Source organism: Lissotriton helveticus, chromosome 1_1 (assembly GCF_964261635.1).
Source record: "Lissotriton helveticus chromosome 1_1, aLisHel1.1, whole genome shotgun sequence".
Lineage (NCBI taxonomy): Eukaryota > Metazoa > Chordata > Amphibia > Caudata > Salamandridae > Lissotriton > Lissotriton helveticus.
In genome coordinates, this window is record NC_136057.1 from 999525856 (window position 1) to 999541846 (window position 15991).

A 15991-nucleotide genomic window follows, 5' to 3' on the forward strand; every position below is an offset into this window, starting at 1 on the left:
TGACTCCATGAAGACGACGGAGATTAAGAGCTGTGTTGCGGTGCGGGATAAATCCGGATTGGTCCGGATGAATCAAGTCACTAATAACCGTTAGGAGGCGAGTAGCCAGGACCTTGGCAAGAACCTTAGGCTCGACATTCAACAGGGAGATGGGTCTATATGACGAACAAAGATCCCGGGGCTTACCATCTTTAGGAATTAGCACAATCGTGGCCAGACGCTGGTCATAAGGGAGAACACCCCGCTCACGGGACTCCGAAAACATCGTTCGAAGATAGGGCGCAATCCGATCAGGGCGCAGTTTGTATAACTCGATTGACAAGCCGTTTGGGCCCAAAGCCTTGCCCGAACGGAGAGAGCGAATAGCAGTCGCGATTTCGTCCGTAGAGAACGGGGCTTCCATGGAGGACCGCTCCAGGTCGGAGAGGCAGGGCAAAGCTATGTCGCGCAGCAAGAGGCGAGAATAGTCTTCATCCCTTACCGACACTGGGGAGTAAACCGCACGAAAATAGTCCGCAAAACATTCCACTATGCCAACCGGGTCCGTTACCCGCACACCATTCAAAGTCTGAATCACAGGCACCACTCGATTCGCCCTCTCTTTTTTGTCCAACCAGGCAAGCAACTTACCCGCTTTGTCCCCAACATCATACAGACGACCCTGTTGCTCCCTAAACATCAGTTTGGCTGCATCTGTGGCCAGAGACTTATAGGCAAATTGCTTCAGACCCAGGGCATGGAGTTTGGCACGAGTGACACCCGATTCCAGGTCAGCCTCCATCTCAAGTATTTCCATCTCAAGATCCACCACCTCCCGATTCCTTGCCTTTTTGGTTTCAACAATAAGGGACAGGGCCTGCCCACGAATGACTGTCTTAAAAGCCTCCCATAGGGACACCGCAGAAGAGACAGACCCCTCGTTTTCCAGAAAGTAATTGTCCAGGGACTTAATCAATTGACCACGGGTCTCAGGGGAGGTCAGGTACCAAGGGTTGATAGGAGCCACCCAGCCCGCCGCCTCCACCCCCACATCAGAACAGAGCCAGAACGGAGAATGGTCCGAGATGCCCCGGGGGAGGTGCCTAATCTCACGGACAGCCGACGACTGTTCAGCCGGCATGAGGAAGTAATCTAATCTAGACATACTCCCATGGGCCCCAGAGTGGAAAGTATACTGAAGTTGAGTGGGGTGCATAAGTCTCCAGCAGTCCACCAAGCCAAAGGTATCCAAAAAGCCACCCAGCCATAAATGGGTCGAAGGAGTATCCCTAGGGGGGTAACGATCACTCAGACCAGAGAGAACAGAATTAAAGTCACCAGCCATGAAAAGAGCACCATCAGGGAGTCCCAACAAAACTCGGCCCAAATCAGAGAAGGTAGAGGTCTGCAGGCCAGGGGGCACATAGACGGTGAACAGGGAAAGGGTCTTGCCCTCATATCGTCCCACGAGGACGGCATAACGCCCCCGATCATCGAGGATCACATCATCTATCGCAAGGGGAAGAGAAGCCCGGACAAGGATGCCCACCCCCCTAGAACCCGTTGTAAACCCTGAGTGCGCAACAAGACGATAGCCCCACCTATTCATCGCACGACAAGTATTGCCCACTAGGTGTGTCTCCTGCAGAAAGACAATATCGGGAGACAAACGTCGCAGGCATCGCAACACCACCCCTCGCTTTATACGATCCCCTAGACCATTGACATTCCATGAAATAAACCTCAACCCGCTACCCCCATCCCACGAAGTTACACAGACACCACCCCCCAATGAGCATGACACTGAAAGTACAATTAGCAAAATAGTCGCCTTGAAAAAACAAAACACAAACTACAAACGCCCCAACAACCCCCCCCCCCCAACACCCAAGGAAACACCCCCCACCCTGCACCCCTGCAGTAGACAAAAAAGCCACCCCAACATGCAGTGTGCCTGTCGCCCGAAAACCCCCACTCTACAAAAAGACCCCGGAGGAGGAAAAGGCCCTGTCCCACCCGCCACCCCGACAGAAATAAGGGGAGAAGAGAGTACACAGAAAACAGATCACTCATGTACCGAACCCAGGAAGAAATTACATGGTACGGACACCGGGGCCCAAACAACAAGTTCAACTCTCCACGCCACCCTCGGCACCACCCGGGTGCTCGGTGGGATCAGCGAAATTAGGCCGATCCGGCAGAGAGTCCAGCCAGTCATTCACCGAATCAGGTCGATCAAAGAAAAGGGTCCGTTCATTGTACTCCACTCGCAGCCTGGTGGGAAAAAGCATGGCGTATCGCAGACCCAGGTCCCGAAGACGCTTCTTGACTCCACGGAAGCCCATTCGCTGCCTCTGCACCAGCTGTGAGAAGTCCGGATAGAAGTTCACTGTGGCATTTTCGAAGGCCACCGGGCCCTTAGCTCTCGAGGCCTGCAGAATAGTGTCTCGGTCCCTATAATAAAAAAGTTTTGCGACAATGGGCCTCGGTGGGGCGCCCGGCTTGCCCTGGCCACCGGGAACACGATGGGCACGTTCCACCGCAAAGAATTTGCTCAATCCGGATGGAGAAAGGTAGTTTTGTATCAAGTCCTCAACCAGGAGATCAACAGAATGCGGAGCAGGATTTTCCGGGACGCCAATAACACGTACATTACAACGCCGTGCCCTGTTTTCAAAATCCTCCAAGCGCTGAGTCATGAAATCATTCACCTTTCTGAGGTTGCCGATTTCCGTCTGTATCTCCGAGACGTCGGCCGTGAGGCTAGATGACTTGAGGTCCAATGACTTCACCTTCTCATTGGTTTTAGATAAGTCGGCCTGAATCAGGTTCACATCAATAGCCACAGTGTCAATTTTGTGGGCCAGAGCTTCATACTGTTGGCCGATGGTTTCTCTCATACCCGAGATGGCGCCCATGATGTCCTGCAGGGACGGCTCCGCCGAAGCCTCCGAAGGGTGCCCCACTGCACTCGGGCCAGACAAGGCAGCACCGGGGGACACCTTCGACTGTGTGTACCGGTCCATGATGTTAGACTGGACCGGGCCCCCGCGAAGGGGCGTCTTGGTCTTCCGCCGTTCTTGGTCCCCCCTACCAGCCATATCGGAGACCGCGTCCCTACGGGACCCACGCGACCTGGTGAAATTGGCCGCAGAAAGACAGGGCGCCGGAGCCAGAAGTCAGTAGCGAGGGCAAGTCGAGGTGTGAACCAGCCCGGAGGGACACAGAGCAGACAAAAGGCTCAACTGCAATCTCGCTCCGCTGGACTCAGTACCGGCCAGACACCCACGTTGGAAGACGTCGCCTGAGTCAGAATCGAAACCGAAAGTTAAGAGGGGGACCCATAAGTCGAGTCCCCCTGCCGCTGTTGTTCAACTCAGACACGGCACCAGAGCCTCACCAAGACCCGGGCGCGCCACCAAGGCGGGCCCCGAAAGTTTGAGTCGATGTAGCTTCGGTGCCCCTGGTCCAATTCAAATTCCGAAAACAATATTAAGATCAGCCCAGGTTCCTCTCCATTAATCCTTGTAAGAAATCAGGATATGTTCAGGATATCATGCCGGGATTGGCGGGGGTCCGGAGAGCGCTGTGCTCACGCGGCCATCACGGATGTCCGCTAAGCTCCTCCCCCAATGCCCATTTCTATTAGTTTTCTGAGGTAGTGGTGTTTGCAGGTAGTCCATGCCCCATTTTGGTTCCCAGGTATTGTCCTGTGGTGTACCCTACACAGGGGAGGTTGTCTTTGTGGGTAGTCCATACCCCATTTTATAAAAATTTTTAATTTTTTAAGAACCTTTATTGTCATAGTACGGAGATACAAACATGGGCCTACAACCGATCCAGACGGCCGCTATGCAAATCGATGAAAAGTAACATCGTATAAAAATACAGCGGTCCGGAGTGCAAAGCTGAGTGGCATCCAGGTTACATCATATAAGTAAGGTACCTTGCAAGAATACGGATCTGTGACGGTTCATTTTGTAATAACGAAAAAGAAAATGAAATCAATGTCGCATTATCACATACACCCCTGATATAGCTAACGAAAAGCAAAAGATTTTACGCCAGTGGAGTACATAGATGAAAGACGGGGGAGGGGGTATAGGAATCAGGATAGACGCAATAAACACTAAGCAATCATGGCGAACTAGCCCCACCCCTCAAGGCGAAACACAATATGGGAGATATGGAAGACGACGACATCGAAAAAGGAAAAGGGCAAAGGGCCATAGAAATGAAGACAAAACAACAAGCCCATCCCCCAACCCTGCACCCCTGCAAAAGGCTACGGCCTACCCCCCCAGCAGCGTGCCTGTCGCCCTAAAAGAGACCCGAAATACAGAGAAGAAAAAGAGAAAAAGCAGAGAAAAAAAAAAATACAGGAGAAGGGCCCCCAATCTGGTTATCCGGCACCTCCCACCTCCGCGTGCAAAAGTTGTGTAAACAGTAATGGCAAAAGAAATACAGGTAGCAACAATCATGTATAACGCAATCAATGACATCCCCGCTAAGCGCCCCTCAAGTCACCATCAACCAGCCATGAGTCCCTCTATGTTCCAAGCGGATTCACCCCTGGCCTCGTTTGTCAATAGTACCAATGTCGAACCATCCTTCAAACAGGATACAAAGTAGCACAAAGGGTCCGATCACACCGGGAGGGTCAGGCAGTATCGCCGCTCCATAGGATCCCAGCCACCGAAATTTCGCCGATGTTGCATGGCGGAAGTTCGATCGGAACAATGTCAACACCGCCAACAGTCTCGAGTCCGAACACAGTCCCGCCAGACACGGGAGGGGAAACACACGATCTATACCCCATTTTTGGTTCCCAGGTATTGTCCTGTGCCGTACCCTATATAGGGGAGGTTGTGTGTTTGCGGGTAGTCCATGCCCCATGTAGTGGTGTTTGCGTGTAGTCCATGCCCCATGTAGTGGTGTTTGCGGGTAGTCCATTCCACATTTTTTTTTGTTCCCAAGATTACTATCCTGTGGTGTACCCTACTCAGGGGAGATTGTATGTTTGTGGGTAGTCCATGCCCCATGTAGTGGTGTTTGCGTGTAGTCCTTGCCCTATTTTTGTTCCCAGGTTTATTATCCTGTGGTGTACCCTGTTTAGGGGAGGTTGTATTTCTTTTTAATTTCAGAGTTTCTACTCTGCGCTGTCCCCTGCTTTTGGTGGAGACTGTTTGTGCACTATGTTCTGGTCTAAGTCTACCTTCTTGTAACTCGTGGCCAGGGTTTCATGTTGGTAAAACTTTGTGCTGTGAATTTATCATATCTTTAGTGTCAGCACGTCTTTATCAGGGGAAGCTCTAGTTCTTTGCAAAGATTGTTTTTCTTTGGTGAATTTTTGTGAAAGGGGTTTGCTCTCTTAGGGTTGTCTTGAGTGAATTTTACCCCTATGTGTCTCTCTCTAGCGTCTCCGTCTACACTCACTTTTGTTCTAGGGTGTTTACCCTGTGGTGTACCCATGTGTGGGGAGGTTATGAGTGTGACCACTTAGCCTAGCTGCTTTGGTTCGTTAAGGGAGGGGGATGAGGCATATAGAATTAAATTTAGTTTTCTTTGTTCACATTTCTGCTAATAATACCTCATACTAATGTTATCTCTGAACATCTCATTTGGCTCGTTCTTGTACTTTTCTGCTGATGTTGCATTTGAGGTATTTTGCCTATTGCGTTCTCTGTTCTCTTCCTATTCCATAAGGGAAGAGGATGTGTAGTAAATGTCCTCTCCACTGTTCTTCACTAGATAGACTGTACTATGTCATCTGTGACATCATAGAAGGCCTGGGTGACTCTCTGGCTCAGTGTCTCTCTCTAGCTGACTGTGGCAGTTGGTTAACTCAGGCTGAGCGGCTAACAGCTGGCTCCTGGTGGGGTTTTACTGCTATACTTATCTTGGAAGGAACTTACAATAAAGGATCTTGAAAAACACAGTGGACTGTACATCTTCCTTTACTACACAGTTCTAAGAGAGCGTCTGTCCTCGTTTAGAAGATCATTGAACCAGGGTTTAGAGACTTAAGTGGAAACTCTTTTTAGTTGCAGGGGAGCAAATTCGTTAATAATCGAGGTCATACAGTTGAGGTAGTGGTTGGTGAGATCATGTACGTTGGAGGACTCAGTGGGGGGTAGAAGTAGGTCCTGGCTTGAAGTAGGTAGAGTGTTAGGGTTGATTTTTTTCCAATCCGTTTTCCATACTTTATGTTTTGTGGATTGGGTCGCGTTAAGTTTGACTGTTTCATTGATGAAGAAGGTGATGATGTGATGGTCTGACCAATCACAGGGGAGGATAGACTCCAAGTGAGTGGAATCGCTCTTAGAGATTATTAAGTCCAGAGTAGCGCCTTTATTGTGTATAGGGCTGTTGCAAATTTGGTTGAGGTCTAAGGCGTTCAGGAAGTTCTTGAGACTGTTGACCACTGTGTCGTTGGGATCGTTCCAGTGGAGGTTAAAGTCGCCCAGGAAGATTTGGGTGTTTTGTCGACCAGTGTGAGTTGTGATCATGTCCATGAGGAGTTCAGTGAAGAGGAGGTTGTCACCAGGTGGGTGATAGATGATGTGTAGCGAACAGACAGGTTTGCCCTTACTACTAATGTCGAGGCTTATGTATTCACAGGAAGGGAGTGCCGAGGATATAGCTCTGTTTATGGTGATGTTGCTCCGGTGTATACATGCAATACCTCCTCCAATCTTACCAGTCCTGTCAAGCCTGATGTCATAGTTAGGGGGTACTAGGATGTCGATGAGCGGCGAGGAAGATTCTGTAAGCCATGTTTCAGTGAGAATGATCAGGTCCAGATCAGTAGAGGTAATGAGAGCAGCTATGTCGGTAGCGTGTTTAGAGGCCGATCTGCAATTCAGAAGTGTGCATTTCAGCCGCGTTGTGGTGCGGGAAGGGGTGAAATCCTGTATGATTGAGACTTTAAAGAGATTATTGTCGGTGATTCCTCTGTTGTTGTGAGTAGAGGGCCTGTGAGGGTTGGCGAGGATAGAAGGGATAGGCAAGTGTGTGAGTGAAATGGTGGTCGTACAGAAGGGTTCATAGGAGAGCAGGAGAGGGCGAAGATCGGTTCCGAAAAAGGGTTGTTGGTACGCATTGGCCGGGAGGATAGATGACGGGAGGGTATTGATTTCCAACTGGGAGCATTGTGGTTGGGGGGGGGTTGGGAAGATGGGTAGGGGATTTGCTAGGTAAATTGGCTCTGTATGATCTGGGGGGCCCTGGGTGACTCGATAGCATCGCTTTAAAAGCGTGGAGATCCTTTTTGATTGTATGAAGCATGGACATGATCTCATCTAGAATCAGGTGTGGTTATGATAGGGGAGGGAGGTGGTGAGAGAAGTGTGTGTGTCTGGAGTGTAGGCTGGATGGGTATATGGGCTGGTGCCGGAGTGCGTGAGTCGATGTGTAGGTGAATCTGTGTGTGGGAGGGGTGTTGATGTTGGTGGCTGAGTAGTGGGTTTGGAGAGTTGGTGTGCGGGTGTGTGAGGTGCGGTTGGGAGGAGTTGGTGTTCAAAGGGTGGACTGATGTCTGAGGAATCATGGGGTGACACGCGGAGTGTAAGCGACTGGGCTGTGGGGGATTGGTTAGTGTGAGTGGAGAACTTGATAGTTGAGTTGACGCGAGTAGAGGAAGAAGTAGGGGGAGAGAGGGTAATGTTAGAGGGGTGGGGGGGCTATGGTGGTTTCCGTGGTGGGTTCAAAAGCTAATGTGGGTGCAGAGGTAGAGTGGGTCATGCTGTATGTGGATTGATTGGTCTGGGCGGAGTTCGAGTTGGGCGTGTTAATCAAAGGAGGGGGTGGGGTGGGGGAGAGATGGAAAAGGGAGGGGTTGTGTAGGCAGGGTGAGGAGTGTCAGGAGAGGGTTGATTTGCTGATGGGGGTACGTATGTAGATATTGTCTTGTTAGGGGGGAATAGTTTGAGTTGGGAGGAATCGATGTTGAGTGTGGTAATGTGAGGTGTGGTAAGAGTAGGGGGAGAGAAGATGAGGGAGTGGGTGGTGAAGGAGGGATGAGGAGCTATGATCGAGCCTTGAGTGGTTTCGGTTGCTAGGTGGAGTGCGGATGTAGACTCTGCCATGATGGGTAAGGGAATCGTGCGATGTTTCGGTGAGGTGCTGCTGCGTGTATTAGTGGGGTAGATGTCAGGGTAATAGGGGTAGAGGAGGTGGATGAATCTGAAGCCCTTGATGGTCGGGAGAGAGGATTAGGGGAGAGACCAAAGGGTGTTAGGGCGGTAGCGCCAGGAATAGTGGTGGTGGGGGTGGAAAGGAAGGCAGCTTGGGTATTGTCCACTCGTTCTTTAATGATGGGGGAAGATGTTATCTAGGAGATTTAGACTACGATCCGTGGCTTGGATGAGGATAGTACCGTTGTTGTAGATGGTGATAGTTGCTGTAGCTTGGAAGAGTTGGGAGGGGCGATATAGATAGCTAGACCATGTGCCGATTTTCTTGTGGAAGATATCGGAAAGATGGCTAGGAGTGCTTTCCTCCATTGTGCTCTCCGTTTCGTGTGGAAGATGAAGTCGATGGTTGTGTGCCCATTGCGTGGCAATGTCAACCACACAGATCCCACCCCTGACCGATCCTCCCCAACCTTTTGAAATACAAATGATGTCCTATTGGCAGTAACCCTACACCCTGTGTAACTCGGTCAACACGTTTGAGGTCCACAACAGTGTCTCAAGTGTCAGTCGGCTTGCCCATCCCAGCCTTTCTATTGCATGTTGTCTGGTTTGAACCACCGAAGCAGTCTGCTCCACGAGGGGTGTCATTTTCCCCACTTCATAGAGCCATCTTGTGAAACCGTGGGGCTCCAGTGCCCATCTCTCTGCCATCAGAGCTGAATCCCTTTGGTCCGCGAAAAACCAATTATTGATTAACAGCAGGCAAGTCGCCCACTAATACAGTTGTAACTCTGGCAGGTCAATACCCCCATCCTTCTTGTCAGTGTTCCGGTAGCGATCCTGCGGGAGAGCCGGCGCCAATGTTACACATCTTTGCTGAAATTCTGAAGGATTCACCCCGCGTTTTTATTATGAAACCGTGTAAGATCTGTGGTCACATATATTCCCAGGTAGGTAAACCCAGTATCGGTTCACGCCAGCGGGACGGGCCATCCACTCTGTAGCATCTACAGAGACCGCAATTATGCCATGGAATTTCCCACAGTTGATTGCCAGAGACTCTCAAGATCTCCAGGGTTTTCAGCAGATCCTGGTCTGGGTCTGCAAGATATACCCAGATGTCAACAGGATATAGGGAGGTTACGTACTACCAGTTTCTATCCCAGCGAAGACCTCACAGCAGGTCATCCTGCCTAACCTAGTTAGTCAGCGGTTCCATCACCACTGTGAAAAGTAGTAGGGAGAGGGGACATTCCTGTCCGGTGCCCCTGGCCAGTTCGAATTCCTCTGATAGCGTGCCATTCAACCGGTACTCTTGCTATCAGCCTTTGATAGTAAAGGTTCACCCACACCCGGTAATTAGGGCCAAAGCCCATGCAGGTTAAAAGAGCTATCAGGTAGGGCCATTCCAAAGAATCAAATGCCGCCTTGGCGTCTAGCACCAGGCGACGCTCGGGTTCTTGCACCCGGAGACATCTGGCATGACAACCGAGGAGCCCCCAGAGATTATGTTGTGTATATCCGCGACTGATTTGGAGCCACTATGCAATCTATCACTAACTGTAGGCGATTTGCCGATACTTTCACAAGCAATTCCATTTACAAATTCAGAAAGGTTATCGCCCTATAGGAGGCGCATTCTTCTGGGGCTTAAAAGGTTTGTCGATTAACATAGCCGTTGTCTGCCGAAGATCTAGAGGGAGCTCCCCCTGTACCTGGCCTCACAATATATATCGTACTGGGATTTGATCACCTTACTCTTGACACATTTAAAGAATTCAGAGCGAAAGACATTAGTAACCGGGGCCTTTCCACTTGTATAAATCTGGCAGATATCGGGCAAAAGTCTGGGGTATGGCAGTAGGTTTCTCAGCCATCTCAACTGTTGTTCATCGCTGTCCCTCCTTCCTGGCCAAGCAGGCCCGCATCTTTCCTGCCTCGTTCCCTGTCTCATAAATCTTCTCTGCCGGGCCCTGTAGAGTGTCCTGGCCTCTTTGAGGACCAGACGTCTGAATTCCTCCCAAAGTCAAGTTAAATTCTGCACCAATTCTGGACCCAGCGCTTTCACATAGTCCGCCTCTCTCTCCGCCACTTCCCTTTCAACTTCCACTACCGTATGGATTCTGTCTTTTTTTTCTTTCTCACCATGTGTGCCATTAGGTGCCCTCGCACAACTGTCTTGTAGGCCAACCAAAGAATCATCCCAGTGGCCATCGGACCCCATTCTCCTTAAAAAACAAGTTAGTCACCTCCAGGACATGGTGTTGAATGTCCCAGTCCTTGGCTCTCATGGATCCAAGCGCCAACTGGGCCTAACACAGGAGCTCTGTGCCCACTTCTCTGTAATCATCGGGGAGTGGTCTGATATGTCTCTTGTAAAATATTTTGGGTTACTATGTCTGTATCGTTGGGACCCAGGCACCAGAAAGTAGTCCACGTATGCCAGCGAACAAGGCGCATTGGCTTTGTGTGAAAACTGTCTGTCCCCCAGGATGTGAGGCATGCCAGATATCCTCCAATCCCAGAGCCCTGCAAGAAAGAAAGAATGAATGCCATGCTGAATTATGCAACACCGTCCCTCTCTCTCTCTTCAGCTTGTTCCCAAGCCCATTCACATTCCATTAGATAATTCTAGGGAAGGTGTCCCTACCTGTCGGATGAGAACCCATCTGTCCCAATGTTTGCAAGTGCTCTTAGTCGTCCCATCATTTCCTAGCTGCCATCTTACCCCTAATGTAGGTGTTATCGCCACAGTCTTGTCAAATTGTCCCCCCCGCCCTTCCAGCCACCTCATGCTGGTAGTATAAAACAACCCCGCCCCCATTCTCGAGGTGTCTGTCACCCCCCAAACTTTGTGTATTGCTTATCATTTTGTCCTACCTGGCCAACTGGTTGAGACTCCATCGAAGCACAATAAACGCAACCTGCATCCATATCATCCTCCAGTGCGCCAGGACCCAAAGAAGCAGGCTGGTATTGTCACAGCCTTTGCCTGGCTCTGAGGCCCTCTGTCCATGCCACTGTGCATCAGTACCGCTGCATGGCTCAAACCGCTCCACTGAAGGCAGCCACCATTTTGTGCGTTTTTTCGGCCCGGACAGGTAGCCCTCCATCTCTGTGTCAGGGCCTGTCTCAGGAGCCTCAGCCCCTTGTGGCCACCCCCTTGTGGCCACCCCCTGATACTCCAGGCCTGTGCGCAGTTTTCCAGGGCCATGGAGCTCACCTGTAGCCAATAGGATGCCCGCACCAGCGACTTCGGAGCTCCAGGCTCCAGTCCGACTCCATTGCCGCCATAGCCAAGCTTCTTCATCATGTTTTTACTGCCCCATGTTTTATACCTGTTAATGAAGGTCTATTCTTGTCAGAAGTTGGAACAATTACAGGGCATTCAATGTATTTTCTATTAATTTAATTTTTCCGACTATATCTCAGTTTCCAAATCTTGTGACCTCCTAGTAAGCATTGACTGCTTGACTAAGCTACCCTTGAAAAGTCAACTGCCCAAGAGTAGTAACTTGGTGTTAGAAATGGGATTTCCAGTTGGCTAAGGCTTGCGCCAAAGTCAGGCAGAAACCACCACTCTAGTCAGGGCAAGGGAGTTACACGCCAAAGATAACCCCTGCTCACCCTCTAGGCAACGTGACACGAGCAGTAAGGCTTATCCCGGAGGCTATGTAAGTTAAGTGTTTGCGCGCGCACCCAGCAACAACACCCAATGCCCACCACAAAGGAAACTCCACACAAGGTTCTGTATAAAAATAGCCTTTGTATTGTAACAAACACATTAGATAAAAACACACACTTTACAATGTGCCAACAGGCACGGGCAGAATTTACAGGGGATGTATGTACAGGACATGGCCGCATGGACCACTGCCAGGAATAAGCACTTTTAGAACTAGACTACTTGTTACAATTAGCACTTAGAACATAGAATATAAAACCACTGTAGCATCAAGAATAGACAATAGAGCACACAACCAGTAATCACTGGTAACAGGTAAGTACCACCTATGCAACCCTAACCACCTTAGGACAATGTCACGCAGGGAACCAGGACCTCACTAGCAACACCTGTACTAGGAAGAACAACCACCTAAGTATCACTATACATTTAGGGGTATAGGCATAAGAACATTACACATGATGCATCACAACATTCAGAGGTGTAGGGAAAAACACATGATGCATAAACATACATTCAGCGGTGTAGGGAAAAGCACATGACGCATAAAAACACATTCAGAGGTGCAGCAAAGAACATTTGCGCAGAAATCACATAAGGTATAACCTCATAAACTGTCCCCAGGCCAACTGACCTCTCTGGGGCTAGGACGCCCTGTGTCCCAAATGTCAGGGGGCCTAAACGGAGCAGCCACCCACTAAGTGCTGGGCAGCTGTAGGGATGATGTGGCCAACACGGGGGAGCCTTGCAGGCTCTGGCCAAAAGCACTCGTGTCCATGTGAGCCTCACTGGGCTTGAGAACACTTGTGGGGCAAGTGGGAGCGGCCCGCTGCCTTCCGGGGCCGCTCTACCACGAAAGGAAAAATGCCCCCTTAGATGTTGGAGTCCCTCTCGGGGGACTCGAGAACAAATGTGGTACCCAAGAGCCTCTCGGGGCTCGCCAAACAAAATGCCCCCGGAGCCCTTCGTTTGCTCAAAATGAACAAAAGGCCGCCTTGAGCCTCGGGGGCTCTAGAACAATGACGCCGGCCGTTGGAGTCCCTCCCTGGGGGACTCGTAATTAAAGTAAGGCCCCACGGGCTCGCAACACTAAGGCCCTCGCACTGGAGGGGAGAGGCGGGCACCGGCAATGTGCCCCGACGCCCCCCTCTCCTTCGCAGGCACTCACTGGGTCTCGCGGCGGATGGGGCTGGAGAGCTCCCGCTCCTCGGGGCTCTCCTACGTCGCGATCTCCTCTCGCTTTCCGGGGCTCTCCCTCGCTCTTGGGAGCCCCGGGGGGTGGGGACGGCGGCGTTCACTCGGGCAGTGCAGGAGCGCAGGGTAGGCTCCCGCCGCTTCCTGCTTCTTCTCTTGCTTGGGGCAGCCAATCACTGCGCATGTCGCCCGGGTGTCGTCAGCAGCAGATTCTCTGGCTTGCTCTCGGCTTCCCCTCGGCCCCGGTGCTGCGGCGGTGATCTCGGGGGCCAAGACGAAGGGTGGGCTCCCTCGATCAATTATCAGAAATGCCGGCAATGTCCCTGGCGGGGTGGTCACCCGTCGGGGGGTAAATTAAAGCAGGAGCCCGGCAATATGCGGCGTGGGCAGCCGCCAAAGTAAAAATAAAGCGCTCTGAGCGCTATGGGCCAATTCAGCGCTCCCAGGCACTGTAGGGCTTCGGAAAGTAAAAGTAAAGCGCTTCTCATGCGCTAATGCCCCCTAAGTCCAGCACCAAGTCCTTCAGGGGGTGGGGGGCAAGGCTGGGCACAGGATCCAGCTCACAGGGTCCTCCTAGGCAGGGAGGCAATCCCCAGTGGCGGTCCTCCTGGCGCCCAGCAGCAGCAGCAGGCCCCCCTCAGTTTGGATCAGGAAGAACATTTTGTAAGGGGACACAGCCCCTTTTTATACAGTAAAATCTCATTGTCTGTGTGCAGGGTGGGGGCAAAACCAGTCGCAGCTGGTTGTGGAGCACTCTGTTGTACCCAGCCACCCTTTCCATTCACTGGCCTGGCTAAGGTCATCAGTTGCACCACAGGGGGCGGAGCCAGCATTGTGGGGGGAAAGGCCAGCCCTATTCAGGTCCCAGGTGCACCCCTCCCTCACATCAGCATGCTAATCTCAACACTCACCACCGGGGCAGACCCATTCTGACTCCTGGAGCCAGGCTCACCAGCCAGCTCCAGCCAATCACACGCCAGACACAAATTACACATAACATGCCAACTTCTAGAAGTGGCACTTCCACACTAGACGCATTCACGCCGCACACATCATTGCGCAGCATTCAATCACACGAGTCCGCACATACCAAATTCGCACCTGAACTCCCCACGCATCAGGAACTACCAGGGACACACACATTCCCCATGCATTCCTATGGGAGGGCAGGCCAACCTCACCACACGCACGCACTTTACCCTGGGACACAGTGGTAAAGTGCGCAGAAACCAAAAATCACTATCACCAGGTCACATACCAAAAGCAAAAGGTTCAGGGGTGAACATGCCAGAAGGGCCAAGACCAACACTTGGTTATGTAATTGGAGTCCAGTTGACATTTCACACGTCCATGTTTTTTAGCCATCTGTATATTTCACCTCGAGTTAATGTAACGGGGTCAGAGGCTGGCAGTGGTGTGCTTATTGTTTATACATTTGATGCTGCTCTCTGGTTCACTTTTACTATACTTTAATAGCATATACTGACCTCTGACTGCCATTCCTATGGACTGTTGTTGGTTCGAAAACAAGCCCTTTTTAAGACACCCGATAATCTACATTTACACCTTAATAGTGGCATTTGCATCACCCACAGGCAAGTGCTTTTGTTTTAAAAAACATTGTTTAAAGAAATTCCAGTACAAGGTTCATTGTCAAGTAGCTATGTAAGAGCATGTTCTGCTTTTGGAACTAGGTGAATGTAGTTTTTGAGACCTTTGTAGTAATTTGTACAACAATGATAATTTGAAAGCTAGGGCCACACGTGCAATGTGTACGATGGTGCTGCAAGCGCCTGGACTTTTGTAGTAGTTTATAAAGTAATGTTTGGTGGTCTGCCTGGGATTAGAGGATTGTTTGGGTTTTAGCTTGTTTATTCTGTGTTGCATGTTCTGATAACCTAAGGCTAATCCATTTTTAATGTATTTTCTTGCTTAGGAAGTGGTTCCAATCCGTTTCAACATTTGGAGAAGAGTGCTGTTTTACAAGAGGTATGGCTGCTGGGCTCTTCTTTCTATAGCACTCCAAAACATTTTAGTGCTGTTAAACAGAACAGTGCTGTGCTCTAGATGGGTGATATATCAGATTATCCAGAACAGAAATATACTGTAGCCTAAATACGAAGCACATAAATATTTTGACAATAAGTAAATATTGATAAGTGGAGGTTTACTATTCTTAACTGCACTTCCACTTATCTTGGAGATATATATATTATGAGGGTAAATATATCTGGAGAGAACAATGGTATGTCTCCATATTTTACCTTTTTATATACTTTCCCTCATTATTATCTATTAGTTTTCAATATTTAGACCACAATAGGTTTGTGTGATCATGTTTATTTCTCTTCAAGGTTCTAATACTATATGCTCTAGAAATGTATCAAATAAATTGTTGTTGGTTGTGGACAACTTTGCATGTGGGCTTGGCATTATCATGATGCGTGGTTCATATATTGGGCTTGGCATTATCATGATGCATAGCTCATATGTTGTCCTGCAACCACTTATCCTCTTAGCTTAGGATGGTGTTGACTGTTATTATGCGAACTAGGTGAAGTACTGGATCTGGGAAACAAAGCTTAAGAGTCCAAAACTTCTCTGACAGTAAGGAAGGTCTATCGTAAAAGAAGCCGAGTATTCAAGACCAACTAGCAAAATATTTGGTACTACCTGTAGTGGGGGTTCTTAAAATACAGTGTCACATGAATCACTGGGTAACCTGGTGCTCCTCTACTGTGTATTCTGTTTCTGTCCACTTTTCCTCTTCATTTTCAACTTTCTTTATATCGGGTGCCATTACATTGGAACATATCTTCAGCTGTCTTTACCCATGGAACAAGGAAAGTATGCATTTCAACTAGGGCTCCCAGTTTTCAGTTTTTACTGATTTTTACAGATAAATAGTGGCAGAAAACTATTTATTTTCCTGTCTGTATTTATTTTTAAATACAGGAAATACTATAAATGGGTCTTTGGATGATGTTTTCCACAGTCA

The 15991-nt window shown here is 49.7% G+C and overlaps 1 protein-coding gene across 2 annotated transcripts in view; it reads left to right on the top strand.

The window, feature by feature from the left end:
• COPG2 (coat protein complex I subunit gamma 2) overlaps positions 1–15991 on the top strand; it is a 408642-nt gene that overhangs the window by 18336 nt on the left and 374315 nt on the right. For both annotated transcript variants that reach the window (XM_078677502.1, XM_078677504.1), the window contains exon 2: positions 14930–14982. In XM_078677502.1, coding sequence (XP_078533628.1) covers positions 14930–14982 — 53 coding nt within the window. The remainder of the gene's footprint in view (positions 1–14929; positions 14983–15991) is intronic.